This window comes from Macaca fascicularis, chromosome 17, assembly GCF_037993035.2.
Source record: "Macaca fascicularis isolate 582-1 chromosome 17, T2T-MFA8v1.1".
In the NCBI taxonomy this organism is placed as follows: domain Eukaryota; kingdom Metazoa; phylum Chordata; class Mammalia; order Primates; family Cercopithecidae; genus Macaca; species Macaca fascicularis.
Window position 1 is genome coordinate 25,909,702 of NC_088391.1, and position 15,334 is coordinate 25,925,035.

Consider the following 15,334-nt stretch of genomic DNA (forward strand, 5'->3'; position numbering starts at 1 on the left):
GTACCTGAAAGTGACGGGGAGAATGGAACCAAGCTGGAAAACACTCTGCAGGATATTATTCAGGAGAACTTCCCCAACCTATCAGGTTGATCTATCAGGATGCCTATTAGGATGATCACTGATGTGTTCCTGTCCTTTTCAGTCCGTCACTAAGCCCCGCGGATCCTCCCTCAGAAATATCTCTCAGTCCCAGCATCTCCTCTTCCTCCCTGCTACCTTAGTGCCTGCCCTCTTCGGCTCACCCTGGGTAAGTAGTCAATGACTCATTTGTCACCTTGTCTCCCTCCTCTTCTTTCTCCCTTCTCTGCTGCTACAATAATATTTAGAAAAAGCAAGTCTTGGCCGGGCGCGGTGGCTCACGCCTGTAACCCCAGCACTTCGGGAGGCCAAGGCGGGCGGATCACAAGGTCAGGAGATCGAGACCATCCTGGTTAACACGGTGAAACCCCGTCTCTACTAAAAATACAGAAAATTAGCTGGGCGTGGGGGCGGGTGCCTGTAGTCCCAGCTACTCGGGAGACTGAGGCAGGAGAATGGCGTAAACCCGGGAGGCGGAGCTTGCAGTGAGTCAAGATGGCTCCACTGCACTCCAGCCTGGGTGACAGAGCAAGATGTATGGAAGGGAGGGAGGGAAGGAAGGAAGGAAGGAAGGAAGGAAGGAAGGAAGGAAGGAAGGAAGGAAGGAAGGAAGGAAGGAAGGAAGGAAGGAAGGGAGGAAGGGAGGAAGGGAGGAAGGGAGGAAGGGAGGAAGGGAGGGAGGGAGGGAGGGGAGAGAGAGAAGAGAGAATGAGAGAGAGAGAGAGAGAGAGAGGCAAAAGCAAGTCTTATCATGTCTCTTCCCTACTGGAAACATATTCAGCACTTTACTATTACTCACACAATTGATTTTGGTGCCATGTTTGCCCTTCCCAGACTGTTCCTGTTTTACGTCTAACACCGTCTGCTGCAGCCACTCCAGTATCCTCTTGCCAGGTGGTCCCATGTCCTTGTTCCCTGTGCTATGCCTGCTGCTTGGAATACCCACTCACCTCTTCTTGACTTCATGAAGTGCTACCTGGCCTTCAAGACAATGTGTCCTTTTTGGTGAGTTTTTTTCCCATCCCCTCCAGATTATTTCTTCCACCTTGGTACCCCTGAAAAAATAATCTGTGTCTGCATTTTAATGTTCATTTCTCAACAAACCTCTTTTATCGAGCTCATATTAGACAAATACTAATTTCAATGGGGAAAGAGCATGAAAAGACCCCACAATAGTTCATTTTTCTTATAGGAATCCAAATAAGGGAAATCATGGATATAAGTGATGAAGAAAACTAAATACAATACCCAATGCTTATCAAAGGGTGTGATGGTTGATTTTAGGTGTTAACTTGACTGGATTAAGGGAGGCCCAGATAACTGGTAAGGCATAAGTTCTGGGTGTGTCTGTGAGGGTGTTTCCAGGAGGAGACTGGCATTTGGGTCAGTGAACTGAGTAAATAAAACCTGCCCTCACCAATGAGGGCGGGCACCACCCAATCGACCGAGGGCTCAGATAGAACAGAAAGGCAGAGGAAAGGTGAATTCTCTGTTTCTCCTGAAGCTGGGGCACCCGCTTCTCCTGTTCTCCAGAACTCCAAGTTCTCCAGCCGTCTGCTAGAACTAGGATAGAAGGAGACCCAACATAACATCCTTTTACACCCAGAAGTAAAAGAGAGAAAATGACAATAGGACCTACATTACAATTGGACCCCAAGACTTGCACCTACAGTCCCCCAGGTTCCCAGTCTCTGGCGTCAGACTGCGAGTGACACCATTGGCTTCCCTGCTTCTCAGACCTTCAGACTTGGATTGAGCCACACTACCAGCTCCTCTGGTTCTCCAGCTTTCTGATGGCCTATTGTGGAATTCCTCAGCCTCCACCGTCACACGAGCCAATCTCTCTAACAAATCCCCTGTCATCCATCTCTCTCTCTCTCTCTCTCTATATATATATCCTATTGATCTTGTTTCTCTGGAGAACCCTGAGTAATACAAGTGGCTACTACCTAATTGGCACTGTTCAGGAGGTGTACAGGTAGCAATGCCTGTAACTCTTACAACAACCCTGTGAGATAGCATCTACAATCATCCCCATCGCACAGGGAGGCCAGTTGTTCAAGATGTCATGAATACTAAGTGGCATAGTTGGGATTCAACTCCTGGAGTTTGTCTTGGAGCCCACACTTTTAACGATGATGAGGTAACCTCTTGCTCTATTTACCAAGTCACTGACCAAATATCTAATAACTCAAAAAAGATGAGTAAAGAGCTCAAGGCTTTATTTGGGTTATTTCATTTGATCCTCTATGACCCTGGGATGTAGGTCCCACTGCCATTATCTCTCTTTTACTTATGTGTGTAAAATGATGTTATGGTTATAGCAGAGGTCCCAAAATAATGGGCGCTCTGTTCCACCACCTTCCAAAACAAGGTGCTCGTTCATCGCAAAGAGGATGCAAATCCCAATTCTGTCCAACAGGCTCTATGAAAAATACAAGAAGAGGTGAGGAGGCCAGATACTTTCAGAGAAAGATGTTAGAATGCTGTGCATTTGCTCACCTTCCCCTCCCCTGGGAATGAGGAGGGCAGAAGAGGAGAGGTGGGCAAATGCACAGCCTGTGGGGTGGCAGGGCAAAGAGACCAGGCGGGAGGACAGGTTTCTCCAGATGTGGGCCCTGCAAGAGGGAGCTGCTACCTAAGGCTGCTTTGAACTGTACTGGAGAGCACTTTTTTTTATTTTTATTTTTTTTCAGTTGGAGTCTTACTCTGTTGCTCAGGCTGGTGCGATCTCAGCTCACTGCAACCTCTGCCTCCCGGGTTTGAGTGATTCTCCTGCCTCAGCCTCCCCAGTAGCTGGGATTACAGGCATTCACCCCCATGCCCAGCTAATTTTTGTATTTTTAGTGGAGACGGGATTTCACAGTGTTGGCCAGGCTGGTCTTGAACTCCTGACCTCAAGTGATCCACCTGCCTTGGCCTCCCAAAGTGCTGGGATTACAGGTGTGAACCACGGTGCCCGGCCTGGAGAGCACTTCTTGAGGGCTAGACGAGAACGACTGTGACTGTGGCAGAAAGGTTGAGGGAGGATTCAAATGGTCACAAAGCCCTTAGCCTGGTCTTTTTGCCATGATCCAGGTCAGAATGACTACATAAGTCTGGAATATTTGCAGGATTGTCTTAGAATTCATGCTTGAAAATCAATCATTCCAACATCTGGGATGGCCTCTCTGTATTATGTAGCATGATATGGGCTGGAATATTTTATTTTTATTTTTGAGACAGGGTCTTTTTCTGTTACCCAGGCTGGAGTGCAGTTGTGCAGTTGTGGCTCACTGCAGCCTTGACCTCCTGGGCTCAAGCAATCCTCCCACCTCAACCTCCTAGGTAGCTGGGACTATAGGCACACGCCACCATACCCAGCTAATTTTTTTTTTCTATTTTTTGTAGAGACAGTGTCTCACTGTTACCCTGGCTGGTCTCAAACTCCTGTTTAAGCAACCCTCCTGCCTCAGTCTCCCAAAGTGCTGGGATTGCAGTTGTGAGCCACTGAGCCCGGATTGTTTTGCATTTAAAGCAGGGCATGTTCTGTAGTCTGTCAGGCCTTATTTGAATATAACTAAGAAAATGGGTGATATACTATTCATCCTAGAAAACTTTTTAAGCATGCATGGTACATTTATTGTGCTTCTCCTAAAAGAAGCACTGGGTGGCAGTGTTTTCACTCAAATGTGTTCAGAAGAGCCCCCAAAAGGAAAAGGCTTTCCTCTTCCTGGAATATGAATCCCATTGAACCAGTAATGACCAATAAGGCAATCTGCCTTCAATCAACCACCTGAACAGCCTAGGGTCAATATTACAACTCTAAATGCAGGGTTTAAATGCACAACCACACACACACACAATCATACACCCCAAAACCAGAATGCCCGAAATAATATCTGGGATAAATTGGAAAAAAAAAGTCTCGTGCCTCACCCACTTCCCAGCCCCATGCCTCATTTTTAGGGATGTTTGAATTTTTCCAATAAGCCCAATAAGATGAAAATGTTACTTTATTTGGCTAATTGAGTATACCATTATCATCCAAAAAAGAAAGTGCTAGGACTCTATTTTCTTTCCGTACTATCACCAGAAAGTGAAGCTCATTAAGTGCCGTTAGAGACAGAGGCTGCCACCTGGTGCCAAAGAGACACAAATAAAATTGAAAATTCACTGGTCATGGATTGGAGTCCCAAGGTTGAGCCAAATACAAGAGTATAGATTCCTTTAATTAAAAAAAAAAAAAAAAAAAAAAAAAAAAAATCTCTGATGACCAAAAGACATTTTCTCTTGGACTAGCAGGGCTATGAAAGGATGAGAAATTTACAAACTATGTTCTCTCCTTGAGGAAAATATTTTATTTCTATAGCCAACCATTCTTGGTACTGGCAGAGTAGAAACTAACAGCGCAATAGATATTCTGTGTGTTGGTGCTCACAATGTTGTCTCCGCTTACTCAAAAAGTTGTGTTTAAAAAGTAAGTTTAAAAAGAAATTTGGGAGGCGCATTTGCCACACACGCCCATAATATAAGACTTTTAATTTATAATCGTATACATTAGCATCCCAATATGCTATGTATATTATAAGACATGCACAAAAATAGAAATTTTAACATGAGAGGATGAAATAAAAGTAAATATAGACAGAAGCTCTAATCCGGTCCATTGGATGGTCTTGCACACTCCTGAAGGACGGCATGGGTCACTTTGAAGTTCAATGGCCCTAACGCATCTAGTCACTAACATCTGGATAAGATGTCAGAGATTTCATATGGGTATCTTGTCTTGCTACACAGTCCTGGGAGTTAGTGTAGGAGTTTTTGTTTATTTACTCTGCTTTCCAATGAGGAATTGGCCTTCGAAAGATGCAATGACCTTCCTGAAGTACCTTTGGGAGGCAGGACCTTACAAGGGTTTCTTCTCCTGAAAGTCTCATTATTCACACAGTAAGCTATGTTAATTCTATTTTTTAAAAAATTCCAATGTGTTTTTGAACCAGAACTTAAGTTCTCAGAAATACAAACAAAGTAAGAAGTATGAAGATGTGTTTCTGGACCTTGGCACAGATGAGTGTAAGCACTGTTCTTTTCGATTTTCAACGCTTATTAAATAAACATTAGTGTTTAAAATTAATATTTTACAACTGAAAATATACATGAATAACTTTTTCTGTAAAAATGATATCATCCACCAGAAATAAAGCTTTTCTGGCTGTTATTCTCAACTCTGGTGCCCTCCTCCTCTTTCCCAGAAGCAACTCATTATTTCCATTCAGACCTTTTCCCATGAAATATATTTGTACCTATAGCAAAATACATATTGTTTTGATGGCTTGTGAAAATGTAAACAGTGTCAAATTATGTGCATTTTTCACCAACTTACTTTTATTCTTAAATGTTTGGGGTTGTTTTCATATTTATCACAAACAAGCCTGCAATGCATGCCTTTACATAGGCCTCCTTTTGTATATCTTTCTCCACAAAGCTGCTGAGAAATAATTTGGAAGCACCGTTTACAGAAAGTCCCATGTTTTCCTCGCTGATTTGAGACATTGCCATTAACATACACTAAACTTCTGTGTGGGTCTGTGGCAGGACTTTTCTGATGGATTGAACTCTTCTGAGTCCAAACCCGTTTTAATGATCACAGCCTTATAATCTGTCTTGACAACTGGCAGAGCAATTTGTTCTCTCTCAAGCTGTCTTGGCATATTCTTCCATATAAATTTTATAATTAGCTTGTCAAGTTCCATGAACAACTTTGAGATTTTGATTAAGATTATATCGCATTTGTAGATTAATCTGGGGTACGTTTGTAGCCTTACAATATTGAGAGTTTTCTTCCATGAATATGATACTGCTTTCCATTTGTTTAAGACTTGCTTTATTTACTAGAGGTCTTATACAATTCTCATTTTAGTTCTTTCTAGGTAGTTTTTTGTTGCTGCTGTGAATAGGATCATTTAAAAATAATTTTTGTTAAACATAGACTTATAGAAAAATTACAAATTTTGAGATATTTATATTGTTTCTAGCCACTTTACGAAACTCTTACTGGTTCTAAGACTTCGTCCTCCATCTCGACTGTAGTAGATGCTTCTTATGTCATGGTCCCCTGTGCTGCTGTGGCCATTGCTGCATCTTTACTTGCCCCCTCCCCTCCCCCCGGCAACCTCTGCCAATGTCTTCTTAGCTACTGCTGTTGCCATCTCCATCACTGGAACACCAACAGTGACATTTCGTTTCTTCATCCGAACCCCCAATTCTTCAGATTATTGGAGTCTAGGCTTCAAAAATGAAAGCTTTTTTTAAAAAAAATCTGGCTGTTTTAATTTTAAAGTAGCTTTCATTTCAGAAAGTTGATAAAACAATGTAATCTGTTACATACTATATATACCCAGTGAGCCTAAATACAAGACAACCTTGAACATGAGAGGATCTGCATTTTTCTTTTTCTTTTTTCTTTTCTTTTCTTTCTTTCTTTCTTTCTTTTTTTTTTTTTTTTTGAGATGGAGTCTCGCTCTGTCGCCCAGGTTGGAGTGCAGTGGCACGATCTCAGCTAACTGCAACCTCTGCCTCCTGGGTTCAAGCGATTCTTCTGCCTCAGCCTCCCGAGTAGTTGGGATTACAGGCTCTTGCCACCATGCCAGGCTAATTTTTGTATTTTTAGTAGAGATGGGATTTCACCATGTTGGCCAGGCTGGTCTCGGACTCCTGACCTTGTGATCTGCCTACCTCGGCCTCCCAAAGTGCTGGGATTACAGGTGTGAGCCACAGCACCTGGTCTGGATCTGCATTTTTCTAATGATAACATCCAAAAGTTTGGCTAATTCGAATACATTTATGCATTTTAAAATATATAATTCATGCCTACTTGTCACAGTTTTTATATGTGTATTTTTAAAATATTTGAGAGATGTCAGCTTGGAAATATTAAATATTCTGTTGTAAGATTTTATGACATGGTTTTATCTTAACTCATTTGCATCGTTAATATCAGTAACATCACTACAGCCATTTTTTTGGCGGAGGGAGGGGGATAGAGTTTCACTTCGTTGCCCAGGCTGGAGTGCAGTGGTGCGATCCCGGCTCACTGCAACATCTGCCTCCCGGGTTCAAATGATTCTCCTGCCTCAGTCTCCCGAGTAGCTGGGATTACAGGTGCCTGCCACCACACCCGGCTAATTTTTGTATTTTTAGTAGAGATGGGGTTTTGCCATGTTGGCCACGCGGGTCTCGAACTCCTGACCTCAAGTGATCCACCCACCTCGGCCTGCCAAAGTGCTGGGATAACAGATGTGAGCCACCGTGCCCAGCCTACAGCCACTTTTTGCAGCAACTTTTCACATCACCTTCACTTCTAAGTGGTTTGAGATACAATATTACTTGAATTGATAAATGATGCAGCCACTGGAAATTGTATTCCCCAAGATAAGTATTGTTTGTAATAACATCAGGGTTTTTACATTCTTCATGCAGTAGTATATTTATGATCTTCACAGCGTAACTACTTAATATACTTTTAATGTAAACTTTATTGAACTATAACACATATTAAAAAGTTTATAAATCTTACATGCATGGCCTGATGAATTTTCAGTGAACATGCTCATGTAGCAAGCAACTGGATAAAGATAGCATCACTAGTACTCTCTCCTGCCATGCTCCAATTGCCTCTCCCTCAGAATGCCCTCCCCCAGCCGCCTCCATTGCCTTGCTATGTGTAACACCTCCTGACTTCAATATGAATCAATTATGCCTGGCCTAGAATCTGACATAAAATGGCACCAAGTTATTTATATAGCACATAATTTGGTGTCAGGATTCTTTCACTTCAGATTATGGCTGAGACCCCATCCATGTTGCTGCATCCAGTTAGAGTGTTCATTTTATTCATGTAGAATATTCCATCGTATGAATATGCTCCAATTGTACTAATTCTGTTATAGATGGACATTCAAGTTATTTCTAGATTTTGGCTATCATGAATGGTGTTGCTCTAAATATTCTCATATAATCATAATGTTCCTGTTAAGTACAGAAACATGCATTTAAAGGTTATAGGAGACGTACTAAGTAGGGTCTGAAGCCTCACCAGACCTTAGCAGTTTACTAAGGTTGAGCTAGACTTTAGCGGACCCTGCCAGTGTGCACCTTATTAGCGGTGTAATTCAGGTCGCCATGTATCCTTATCAACATGTGGGATTTTCCATTGTCTGAACTTTAGCCATTCAGGTAGGTGTGTAGTTTTATTTCATTGTAGTTTTTATTCATATTTCCCCAGTCTTATTAAGCACATTTTCATGCATTCATTAGCCATATTTGTCCTATTTTGTTAAGTACAAAAATTTTTTTGCCAAATTTTGTGTTTTTAAGAATTTGTGAGAGTTCTTCATGCATTCTAGATACAAGTTATTTGTCAGATATATGTATTGCAAGCATCTGCATCTACTTTGTGGCTTGTCCTTTCACTCTTGATGGTGGTAGTTTTACAGTATTACGTTTCTTCAAGAACATAATCTTCACAAGGGTATTACATTGAACATAACCCAGGAAATGTCAGATTCCTTTACCTCCTTTTACACCTGATTGTCAGATGACTTCTAGAAACACCCTAAACAAGCATTGGGAGTTAATGTTTAGGTTATTTATTATTAATTAGGTCACTGAGATGGAACCTTCCAATGTAAGAGACATTGAGATTGAACTCTTTCTAATTGGGGAAACATGTTACATTTAGGCATTGATAAGGACTCATCCCTCCCCAGGCCAGCATTTGCAGCACAAAAAAGCAAGCTCAAATGTATTGGTTTATTATCCTCAACAGTCATTTCTGTGTTTTAACTAAAGGTCTTTCTCTTTACCAACATTAGCTGTTTTGTCAGCAATTACTTAATGAATATTTAAATGTTTTGCATTTACCATGCAAAAAAGCAAAGCAACTATTTTCTTACAATGATAAACTAACTTAGCTAAGTTACGGCCCCCCGTTATTCAAATACTAATCTAGGTGTTGCTATGAAGGAATTTTGCAGATACAATTGAAGTCCCTAATCAACTGACTTTAAAGAGGAAGAGACAATCCAATGGACCTCACTTAATCAGAAGGCCTTAAAAGCAAGACTGAGGCCTCACCAGGAGAGAAGAAATTCCTCCTATGGACAACAGCTTGAGCCCATGTGCAGAGTCCATCCTGTCTGTGCCAGTCCCTTCCTGACTGCTGCTCTATGGATTTTGGACTTGCTTAGCCAGCCCTCATAATCAGGTATGCCGATTCCTCATTTTTTTTTTTTTTAAATCATAATGTATGTATTTCCTACTAGTTTTGTTTCTCTGGTGTAAACCTCAATTTCAAATGATCTTAGGGATAATACAATTGTTTTTCTTCACAAATAAATTACCGGCATGTAAAATGTTTATGAATGATCTTCCTTATTAGAAGACACACGACTGTTCAGATGACAATCATTTTGTGTATAGCTCACTCTAGGGCTCAACCTTGACTACTGATATTTAAATAATGCTAATTTTATAACTTTAAGAACCTAATGTCATTTTCTTCAATGCATTACCATAATATGCATTCCTATTGAATGTTTAAAATTTATTTTTTAACAGAAAAAAAACATATTTTTAAAGCAGCCAGGCTTTACTGGCTTCTATCATGTTTTACTGGCTTTTGTCACACTTCAAAAAGTTTGTCTATTAAGTTCTTAAAGAAAAACAATTTGGTATTTACGGAGACATTACTTTTCTTGGTGAGGTCACCAAGTTAAATCTCTGCTTGCGACTACGGGAAAATATTCATGTTTACAGTAACACGAAATTAATGTTTCCTTGTTTAGCCAGTTTCAGATTGAATCTTATTTAATTCTTGAGAGCCTCAATACACCCAAAAACCAATGTTCACAAATATATTAGGCTCAATAGGTAAGAAAAGATAATCTGTCTTCTAATATCCCACAAATAGCTGTGTAATGATGGGGAATTCATTTAACCTTTCTGAGCCTACCTCCTTATTCTATAGCTAAAAGTTATTAAATACCCACTAGAAACCAAGCACTTGCTAGACACTAGAGATACAACAATGAAAATGACAAAGACAGTCCATGTCTTCAGAGGTTTAAAGTCTGGAAAGGTGAGGAGTCTGGGCTAAATTACTTTTTTTTTTTTTTTTTTGAGACAGACTCACTCTGTCACCCAGGCCGGAATGTGGTGGCGCCATCTCGGCTCACTGCAAGCTCCGCCTCCCGGGTTCACGCCATTCTCCTGCCTCAGCCTCCCGAGCAGCCAGGACTACAAGCGCCTGCCACCAAGCCTGGCTAATTTTTTTTTGTATTTTTAGTAGAGACAGGGTTTCACCGTGTTCACCAGGATGGTCTCGATCTCCTGACCTCACGATCCGCCTTCCTTGGCCTCCCAAAGTGCTGGGATTATAGGCGTGAGCCACCGTGCCCGGCCGGGCTAAATTACTTTTAAGTCTTTCTGTTCTGGAGTTACTACTCTATACTTCAAATAGGATTACATTCATATTCTATGACCTGGGATTAATACAAGAATTTCCAAACGACACTGACAAAGCTATAGAGCATTAAAGATTTCCTATGTGAACACTTGTAAAATAACTTTTAACATCAGAAGTAGGTTTTATATCTTTATTCAGAGGTGATTCAACTATAGAATAAAGCCCTTTTAGCATTACAAAATCCAATGATTTTGAACTTTTTTTTTTTTTTTTTTTTTTGCTCAGCAATCTAGTTGCATTTTACTTTTATAATCCTGAAGAGATTCTTTTATTTGGAGTTTTTCATGCATTCAGGTATTTAGCATGATGTCTGATGTGGTCAGTAATAAAGGTTGCAATGAAGTAGTAGCTATGATCATAACCCTAGAAGACAAAGAGATGATAAGACATTTATCTACCATTCAGAAACATCAATATTAGGAACATTAAATATATCTCTAAGATCATTTAATTTGCTTACAAATAGTCATAACATTAAGGGAAGTATGAGGAACGTTTAAAATTAAATCAAGGTTATCATATTTGTACTTTAACATTTTCACTGTACATTAAAAGAGCAGCAAAAATATGAAGGAAAACTAAACACTCTGCCTAGCTTCTAAACATAGCCTAACTTCTAAATGCTGCCATTAATATGTAAAGAGAGGAAGTAACACATTAATTAAATATGCAGAGTAGACATGTCATATCAACACTGTAGAGTACATTAAATATGTAGAGTAGACACTATCATATCAACCAAGATGAAAAGAATCAGGATTTAGAGACCTTAGAAACATGGGCAAGACATTTCAATTCACAAATGCAGCACATCAATAAGTCAGTGACTATTAAAATACAAAATAAGCACACAAACAATATAGAAAAAGAACACAAAAATGCCCAAATGTTCTATCATTGTTGGGAAGTCAAACATCAGCCATCATAAATCATGTTAAGAATTCCTCCTACACAGTAAATGCATGTCATATCTTTATTTGAGGAGAAAGGAATAATTCATTAAGTGCTGACATCCCTTAGCAATATATCAAATTAGGTAAAAAGTCAGTAAACCTTTGGAAAACTACATGAAACTGAGAAAAATGTAATGTGCTAAGCAGTTAAGTTGAAAGAGATTTCTATCTATCCAGTCATTTAAAACCACTGTTGTAGGTAAATGAAGAAATAATCCCTTTCTGGTGACTCTGACACCTCTTCTGAGTATAAGTTAAAAAATAGTCTTCCAAAAAAAAATAATAATAATAATAAAGTATTAAGGTGGTAAGAATTTTCATTATTTTTTTTGTTGCTGTTGTTCAACTTTTAAGTTCAGGGGTACATGTGCTGGATATGCAGTTACATAAGTAAATGTGTGCCATGGTGGTTTGCTGCTCAGATCAAGCCATCACCTAGGTATTAAGCTGAGCATCCATTAGCTATTCTTCCTGATGCTCTCCCCAACTCCCAACGCCCTTTGGCAGGCCCCAGTGTGTGTTGTTGCCCTCCATATATCCATGTGTTCTCATCATTCAGCTCCCGCTTATAAGTGAGGGCATCTAGTGTTTTTTTTTTGTTTGTTTGTTTTTTGAGATGGAGTCTTGCTCTGTCACCCATGCTGGAGTGCATGATCTTGGCTCACTGCAACCTCCACATCCCGGGTTTAAGTGATTCTGCTGCCTCAGCCTCCTGAGTAGCTGGGACTACAGGTGTATGCCACCATGCCCAGCTAATTTTTTTTTGTATTTTTAGTAGAGACGGGGTTTCACCGTCTTAGCCAGGATGGTCTCGATCTTCTGACCCCGTGATCCGCCTACCTCAGCCTCCCAAAGTGCTGGGATTATAGGCGTGAGCCACCACGCCCGGCCTGGTATTTGGTTTTCTATTCCTGCATTAGTTTGTTAAGGATAATGGCTTCCAACTCCATCCATGTCCCTGCAAAGGACATGATCTCATTCCTTTTTATGGCTGCATAGTATTCCATGGTGTATATGTACCACATTTTCTTTATCCAGTCTATCGTTGATGGGTGTTTGGGTTGATTCCATGTCTTTGCTATTGAATAGTATTGAATAGTACTGCAGTGAACATACGTGTGCATGTATCTTTATAACAGAATGATTTATATTCCTTTGGATAGATACCTAGTAATAGGATTGCTGGGTCAAATGGCATTTCTGCCTCCAGGTCTGAGGAATCACCACACTATCTTCTACAACGGTTAAACTAATTTACACTCCAGGTGGGAAGAACTTTCTAAGGGTATCAAACACCAGATAATTTATCTCTATCTACAATTAAAATACAAAGTTGAATATACTGAAAGAAATGAAAGTCTAACAAAGATTTTTTTTTTCCAGTTTTGAACTAGTGAATGGTCACTGATGGGAAAAAATGGGAATTTTTCTAAGCACCTAAGAAATAAAAATAGAGCTAATAAAAATATCACTGACGCTTCAGAGAACAAGGCAAATCCCCAAGGTTTTGATGAATCAGTAAATGTTCTCAATCTCTCCCTTCCAGAGAGGTATTAAATGTTTATCTTGGGAACAGCAGTTAATTAAAAGTTCTAGTTTAAGATCAAGGTAACTTAAGTCTTCTAAAGCAATCTGTCTTCTATCATGGAAGTGAATGTGACAGGAATGTTGTCAAGATTAAAGCTGAGCCTCGTAATTACTTGGTGTCATGTCTCTCAATGATTAGACTAGTCCCAGCTGGCTAGTTAAATTTAGAGCTAAATTACAGTTTCCTATATAAAAAGGAAATGTAAAGAAAAGCATTTTCGCTCCATATAATTCTTGAATTATTAAGAAGTTAAGGCCGGGCGCGGTGGCTCAAGCCTGTAATCCCAGCACTTTGGGAGGCCGAGACGGGCGGATCACGAGGTCAGGAGATCGAGACCATCCTGGCTAACATGGTGAAACCCCGTCTCTACTAAAAATACAAAAAACTAGCCGGGCGAGGCGGCGGGCGCCTGTAGTCCCAGCTACTCGGGAGGCTGAGGCAGGAGAATGGTGTGAACCCGGGAGGCGGAGCTTGCAGTGAGCTGAGATCCGGCCACTGCACTCCAGCCTGGGTGACAGAGTGAGACTCCGTCTCAAAAAAAAAAAAAAAAAAAAAAAAAAAGAAGTTAAACAGGCCCGGAGTTTTAGGTCACAAAACCTGTAAAATGTACGAAGTATTATCTGCCATTTTTCACAGATCAAAAGATGGATCTGATAGAAAATGGGTACAGATGCAGGGAAACAGATACCTCAAAAGACATGTGTGACCAAGTTCCAATGTGACTGAGTATGCCATATTTTTATCCTTAGTTTCTTGTGTGTTAAGAGCCATCAGACACATATGAATAGCCATCATTATTATTAGAGAAGTCCCAAGGTAAACCCAGGAATATACTGCAAGACAAGACATCTAAAATCCAAAACAAATGACCATAAGCTCCATAATGATAAAGATTCACCTATATGAGAAAGAAGAAGATGCCTGCCATTGAGGGCTCAAGAATTTTAAAAAATATCAACAAAAAGGCAATAGAACACATTTGAACTATTGGTATCCTGCTAAAGTTATACAATTTGAGCTAATTGTATCATCCCTGACTAGGGATTCTGTTTATCAGTCTTATTAAATGGGGATGGCTTCTTTAATTAAATTCTTTGACGAATGAGTTGGTATGATATGTTAAGCAGCTTGTGCAAATGCCTATGTTTAGTGACACTTGAAGGGGCCTTTTCTCCTCTACCTCACACTTTAAATGGAAAATCCTTGGTAGCAAAACTCTGACTCCTGGAGTATAAAAATAAATGAACACATTTCGTTCTTTCATTCTTCACTCAACTCTCAAAAAGGAAGCAGTGCTCCAGCAGCTATGATGGATGTTTATCCTAACAGGCAGTGTTTTCTTATATATTTTCCAGACCCAACTAGAAAAGCTTGGATAAGAATCCCCAGGTTATTAAATCTCTTCAGTGTATAAGGAGGAAGACTTTGCACTGTATTCATTTAACAAGTATTGAGAGTCTCTGTGCTAGATAACTATGCTAAATAAGCACTGGATACAGAGATGAATGAGAGATCTCTACATTTCTGGGATTCTCTGTCATGTTCTTACTCTTCTCCAACAGGACGATGCAGAGGCTAAAACAGCCTCTCAATCTTCAAAAAGGTCCTGAGCCTTAAGGAGGTAGTATAGCCTCTCCTTCTATTCCACAAAAAGAGAATACTGTTTCTGGAAACTTCTTCATAGTGTAACTCCAGTAACTAAAGATAAGACATACTAGGCCCTTCTTTTTCAGACTAAGATTTGATCTCTGTACACTAGATATCAGAATTCTGTTATCTGGTATTTTTTTAAAATTTAGATTGCCTGAAGCCAAAATCGAAAAAGAAAAAATTATGTAAATAGCCAAATAAGTATCTATGGTCACATAGCTAGTAAGTGTGGAACCAGGACTGGAACTAAGGCTATTTGACTGCAAATACTGTCCTGCTGTCATTTATCAAGTCATTTTCAGGCAGCATGATGTGCTCCTGAGGAGCAAAGGAATGGAACTAGAGAAATAATTCCAACAATCAAATAAGTTATCCCCAAATAAGTATCCCCAATAATAATAACCAAATAGCATCCCCAATGCACTAACCCCTCCCTCTAAAATTTTTTTTTTGACATTCGACAGAGTATAAATATAATTTGTGAGCATTTAACACCATTAAAAAGAGGTAAAGGAATGTAATTGGGTAAATCATGTGCATGATTGTAATTACTTTCTT

General features: G+C 39.9%; 1 protein-coding gene and 1 long non-coding RNA gene across 6 annotated transcripts in view; one reads left to right on the forward strand and one right to left on the reverse strand.

The window, feature by feature from the left end:
• LOC141408982 (uncharacterized) lies at positions 1-13,231 on the forward strand. Its single transcript, XR_012426945.1, has 3 exons — positions 1-247; positions 913-1,083; positions 9,085-13,231. It is a non-coding gene; the product is annotated as an uncharacterized lncRNA (long non-coding RNA).
• Positions 10,702-15,334, reverse strand: part of ESD (esterase D) — a 27,453-nt gene continuing 22,820 nt past the window's right edge. For all 5 annotated transcript variants that reach the window (XM_005585826.4, XM_005585825.4, XM_005585827.3 and 2 more), the window contains exon 10: positions 10,702-10,948. In XM_005585826.4, coding sequence (XP_005585883.1) covers positions 10,868-10,948 — 81 coding nt within the window. In that variant the 3' untranslated portion in view covers positions 10,702-10,867. The remainder of the gene's footprint in view (positions 10,949-15,334) is intronic.